Source organism: Aplysia californica, unplaced genomic scaffold, assembly GCF_000002075.1.
Source record: "Aplysia californica isolate F4 #8 unplaced genomic scaffold, AplCal3.0 scaffold00168, whole genome shotgun sequence".
Classification (NCBI taxonomy): domain Eukaryota; kingdom Metazoa; phylum Mollusca; class Gastropoda; order Aplysiida; family Aplysiidae; genus Aplysia; species Aplysia californica.
In genome coordinates this window covers 344123-349897 of record NW_004797438.1, presented here as the reverse complement: position 1 = coordinate 349897, position 5775 = coordinate 344123, and the positions used below count along the sequence as shown (strand labels likewise).

Genomic DNA, 5775 nt, shown 5'->3' with positions numbered 1-5775 from the left:
CGCAGTAGTTAAATCGTATGAACATTTCATGGATTAGTTTTAAAAAAAAACAATTCAGAAAGAAAGTAAGTAAGCAAGTAAGTTTATTCAGTGTTTAAGGCCATTGGTCCACGTCACATCATATCAACTCTCATTTGATAAATAAAGTTTCCATAATGAATAAGTACAGGTTGTGCACATATCTCTTATCATGGGTCAAACATTGCATACTGTCAGTGTTTCGAGTCAGGCTGGGAGGAATTAACAATTTCCTTTGAATGACAAAGTGTGGGCAATAGAAAATAAAGTGAAATTCATCTTCAATTTAATGAGAGTTACACCTCTCACATAAGGGTGAATTTGTTAATTTCCACCGATAGAGATTTATTTAATAGACGGCCATGAGTTTTTAAAGAAGCTATGATTCGTCTGTTCCAATACCGTGGGAGGTTGGTGATATACTCAGCTGTTTCTTGAAACGGAATTGTAAGAGAGAAGAAATTATACTTGAGACAGACTTCTTCCTTTATGTTCTGCACTAATAATGAATGTAACAGCAAGTGAAGCCCCTATAACGGGGTTTTAAAAGTCCTTTATAGTTTTAAAAACATTTTTTTAGAACTCGATATATCGGCGCTACCGTTCACCGCTCTTCGAAAACCGATGACGGACGATCTGCGTGCGCAAGGGTGCTTTTTTTCTCCTCTACTCGAGAAATTGTTTTTTTTGTTGTTGAATGAACCGTCTTGTAAGTGTGGGAACTTTGCAACAATTGAAAACAAATCCTTGCTCATTGACAGTGGACAATACCTAGATACTCATTTGAAAATCCACATTTTTCTCTTACTAGTGCGTGAGCAGCCTGAAGCGAATAAAAAAGGGCACCATCATAAAATCGGGATTCCCAAAATGCTCCCCATTGAAATATGTTGGTTTGCAAGTACAAGTGTTCAGTAGAACATGATTATAGCGCACCCGCTGCAGCGGGACAATCTCTACAGCGGGACATTACCGGAATTCCCCTTTTTAATGTATATGTACACCCAATTAACTGGTTGAGTATAACTGGTCAAGGAAAGGCTCGAACTTGGATTCAGCGGGATAGATCGAGCGAGCTGTAGCTGGGGGAACGGGGTTGGGGTTTGGGGTTTGGGGGATGTAGGTGGGCTGCAAACAGGGTGAGTCGTTGTGGTTGGCCAGTCCAGTGATGAGTGAGGCGGGGCAGGCGGCAGAGAGAAGATAGTGCGGAGAGACACGTAACGTGAGCCTTCCCAAAAGTGATGTGCCATAGCCAAGGCATCCAAAATATTTAGCTCTGGTATCCTCAGCCGTAGTCCTAGGCCTAGGCTAGGCCAAAATGTCAGTAAAAGAAGAGGAGACCGTGTAGTGTGCCATTTTTCGGTAATTCCCCTTTCCATTCTTAGAGCGGGAACTTGCCTACAGCGAGATTTTTCTTCTGGAGCTAAAAATCCCGTTATAGCCATGCTCTACTGTAATACTTTCTGATTAGTAACCCTATGTGGAACGTAATATGTGATTTCTTGTTGTTCGTGTCCTCTTTTTCAGCTCGATTCGCCATGTCCAAAAACTTGAAACTGTATTGTGCGTGGTATTGCCCATTTGCACAGCGAGTATCGATATCCCTGAAGGAGAAGGAGGTGGAGTATGAGTATATTGAGACGGATCCAGAAAATAAAACACCAGGTGGGTCATTATATCTATCTATCTATCTATCTATCTATCTATCTATCTATCTATCTATCTATCTATCTATCTATCTATCTATCTATCTGTCTGTCTGTCTGTCTGTCTGTCTGTCTGTCTGTCTGTCTGTCTGTCTGTCTGTCTGCCTGTCTGTCTCTCTGTCTGTCTGTTTAGTCCATATATTATCATTCGTGGTATATTATTATCCTGTTATAATGGACCGAATCAAACAGAACCAACAGGTGTCCTAATATTTAAATTGAGCAAATTAAATGTACTTTGACATTGTTTCAAATCTCTTGCCACTTAAATTAATTATGTCCACTGTGTCTTTGTATGGACTCAGCCATATAGCATAGGCTGTTTATGAATCAAGGCCCGTGAGCTGGAAGCTGTTTCCCTGATTTTTATTATTTTTTTGTTAGTAGAGAGTTTTACGACGCTCACAACTGCATACGGTCATATGAGCCCCAAGGGGTGGGTGTCAACAGAGAAGTCTTTACAGAGAATCGGACTTACTCTGGTCACCTCTATAGCTTCAACAACACAAGGTCTGCTTCGACTATCGAGGCACCCCGGAAATAGCAGGTCACAAGAGTGTGGCAAACATACTAAAGAAGTAGGGGTAAAATGACAATACATGTAGTAAGGATTAGGAAAGAAAAGGCAGCAGTTCCCTGTTGTATTTCATGCACAGTTATGAGCGTGACATGATGAATCAGCCCATTTACAATTCTACTGTGCTTGAACGAGAAATGTCCCCCCTTTGGGGATGGCCTAAAGACACTTCAGTCAGTGGCACCGACCCGGGTTTTTTCCCCTGATTTACCTTTATGCATAGCGGTATGTACATGTAGTAATCACGGACAGTAAAAACACAACTCATATCCAGTCTGTGTAAAACAGAAATGTTACTGTATCTTATCTAGTCTTAACTGTTCTTAACTTTCATTCACATCTGGGAAATGCTGCGTGCACAAATTGATAATTTATTGTAGAGAGCTTAGGGTATTTTAGTTTTCGTAAGTGTTTTAGGGCACTTGCAACACAATAAGGTCGTATAAGTGCCGAAGATTAGAGGTGTTACAAGAGAGGAGCAAACAAAAAAGGAGGAGAGATAAGGACGATATATGATTGATAGGAAAGAAGAAGCAAACCATACCAGAGGACCCGCCAACCACCCATGTCTTGGGTCTGTGAACTTAAACGCAGTTAAATTGCTCATCTTTAAAAAGTATCCAACTTGTGAATGTATTGTATACGTCGACATTTTTCTTGTTGAAACCCTGGATTGACACTATTCTCAATAATTATTTGCCTGCGAATTTTTTCTGACACACATTTGCTAATCCTCTTTCACACTTTAGATTCGTGTTGAATTGATTGAGTATATAATTGTTTCGTTTTCTTTTAATTCCAGAATTTCTGGCAGTGAGCCCTAGAGGCCTGGTACCGTCCATGGTGCATAATGGCAAGCCAGTGTACGAATCCGGTGTTTGCGTGGAATACATTGACGAAGTTTGGAAGAAAGAGTACAGCATTTTACCAGAGGACGCTTACGATAGAGCGATGTCAAGAATCTGGGTAGGTACAAAAAGCGTAACCCCAAGATATAGCCATTTCGAAAACGCAGCTAGAGAAAGAAAGAAATGTTCTCACAGAAAATAACAATCTGCATCTAATTTGTCTGATTAATTTTTATTTTATCAATTTATGATGCTAATCCTTAGATCAACTTTAACAGAGACAGATTAATTGTATCATGAGCTGAATGTCCTGAGAGAACCCATTAACTTAAAAAGGTATCTAACTATTAGATCTATCTGAAAAGTGGAGGGCATCGCGCTTCGGCAGGATAAGCGTCTGTGATCGGGGGGAAACTTTTGCGAAGTTTTTGTTTAGAATGTTTCCTGATTAGTATATTTTTGTGCACTTGAAGTTATGTAAATCGGGGCTTTTTAAAAAAGTAAAGAGTTATGTCTCATCCATGTGTTAAAGTAAGAATCTCTCCCCCCCAAAAAAAACACCAAAAAAAATATAAAAAAAATAAATAAATAAATAAAAAGTATGCAAGAACAACCCCCCCCGCCAAACAAAACAAAACCACGACCACTACCATCAACAAAAGCAAAAGAACAAAAACAAAACAAAAAATAAACAATACAAATCAGCTCTGTTGTCAGTCTCTAGACTCAAGATATCTGACAATAATCAACACATGCACTAAGTAAGTTCTTGAACTTGTATTAACTCACTTGAGCCGGAGCTATTTTTCTCACAACAGTCATTGCTGACTGACCCTTTTGGGGTAGATTTATATTGAAATGTTAACCACAAAAAGACTGTGAAAGCTATCATAATAAAAAAAAAACGCAACTAGAGAAAGAAAGAAATGTTCTCACAGAAAAAAACCAATCTGCATCTAATTTGTCTGATTAAGTTTTATTCTATCAATACTTCGAAATGGCTATATCTTGGGGTTACGCTTTTTTTTTGCGCCCAATTAATTTATAATAACATCATCTATCGCAATGCAGGGGTGACTGACTTTGTCCGTTACATCTCAAAAGTGTTGCTCAAAACTTCGTCCAGTTTTTAACGAAGCGAAACAAGTGGGTCAACTTTTGGCTCGCAGCTTCCCATAGCTTGTAACAAAAAACAAAAGCAAAAAAAAACAACAAAAAACAAACAAACACAAAATTGAAACACTGGAGATATCGATCGATAAAGCGCATCCTATAAATACACGGGAATAGGCTAAAGTGAGTTAATCACAATGCCGTCATTACTTTTTCAAAGGCATCTGTCGTGTAACGGTTAGGCTCTTCATGTAGGCCTATGTTTGATTCCCTGTCGGGTCTATCTTTTTGGGCTGTTTTTTGTTTTGTTTTTTGAAAAATTCTGTCAGCTGGAATCGTTGTCTTCCTTTCAGACTAAGTTGGCCCAGAAAGCAGGTCCTTTTTTTTTTTGGTAGAGGGTTTTACGGCGCTCGCAACTGCATAAGGTCATATGAGCGCCAAGGGGTGGATGTCAACAGAGAAGTCCATACAGGGAATCACGCTTACTCTAGTCACCTCTCTAGCTTCAAAAGCACAAGGTCTGCTTCGACTATCAAGGCACCCCGGAAATAGCGGGTCGCAAGAGTGTGGCAAACATACAAAAGAAGTAGAGGAAAATGACAATAGTAAGGATTAGGAAAGAAAAAAAGCAACAGTTCACTGTTGCAGATCAGGCACAGTTATGAGCGTGGCATGATGAATCAGCCCATTTACAATTCTACTGTGCTTGGACGAGAAATGCCACCCCCCTTCCCTTTGGGAATGACCTAAAGACACTACAGTCAGGGGCACTGCCCCGGACAGGTCCGAAGCAGTACACCTCCTCCTCCTCCTAACTGACCCAAAGTGTGTTGATGGGGGCGTAAAAGCTTTGCTGCACTATAATTAAAATAATTTTCTTTCTTCTCTCCAGGTGGATTATGTCTCCAAGAAGATTGTTCCTCTCTTCTACACAGTTCTTCAAAAACAAGTGAAAGCAGAGCAGGAGGCGGCGAAAGAGATCCTGCTGAAAAACTTGGAAACCCTCACACAAGCCATGTCCAAAAAGGGCCCATATTTCAACGGTGAGCAATTTGGGTACGTCGATATTATGATGGTGCCCTTTTTGATTCGGTTCAGGCTGCTCACTCACTACCGTGGGTTTGAGATACCAACCACTGGCGTGTTTACCCGACTGCAAAAGTGGATGGAGGCAGCATTTGCAAGAGATTCCGTGAAGTCCAGTTTGCCTGAGTGGGATCCACTGGTGAAGTTTTATAAGAGCTATGCAGACAACACTGCCACGTCTGAAGTATCCACTTCTATCAACTCCGGAGGGGCTATTCCTTGAACGGAAGAAATGCGTTATGTTGTTGCGTCTTTTTTGATGAGTGTTTAGTGTATGTGTATATACGAGTGTGTTTGTGTGTGTGTGAGTGTGTGTGCGTGTGTGTGAGTGTGTGTGTGTGTGTGTGTGTGTGTGTGTGTGTGTGTGTGCCTGCTTGCGTGTGTGTGTGCTTCTGTGTGTGCTTCTGTGGTGTTTCGGTGTGTGTGT

At 40.6% G+C, this 5775-nt stretch overlaps 1 protein-coding gene across 1 annotated transcript; it reads left to right on the top strand.

The window, feature by feature from the left end:
• Positions 1-1520: 1520 nt before the first annotated feature.
• LOC101862113 (probable glutathione S-transferase parC) lies at positions 1521-5633 on the top strand. Its single transcript, XM_005097939.3, has 3 exons — positions 1521-1683; positions 3104-3267; positions 5155-5633. The coding sequence occupies exons 1-3, from the start codon at positions 1557-1559 to the stop codon at positions 5569-5571; spliced, it is 708 nt and encodes a 235-aa protein (XP_005097996.2). The 5' UTR covers positions 1521-1556; the 3' UTR covers positions 5572-5633.
• Positions 5634-5775: the final 142 nt, after the last annotated feature.

Excerpts from the sequence above, each read along its gene's own strand:
- LOC101862113 (XM_005097939.3), top strand. The coding sequence starts at position 1,557 with ATGTCCAAAAACTTGAAACTGTATTGTGCGTGGTATTGCCCATTTGCA. Across the intron at positions 1,684-3,103 it reads TCCAGAAAATAAAACACCAG|AATTTCTGGCAGTGAGCCCT; the intron begins GTGGGTCATTAT and ends TTTTAATTCCAG. Across the intron at positions 3,268-5,154 it reads GAGCGATGTCAAGAATCTGG|GTGGATTATGTCTCCAAGAA; the intron begins GTAGGTACAAAA and ends TCTTCTCTCCAG.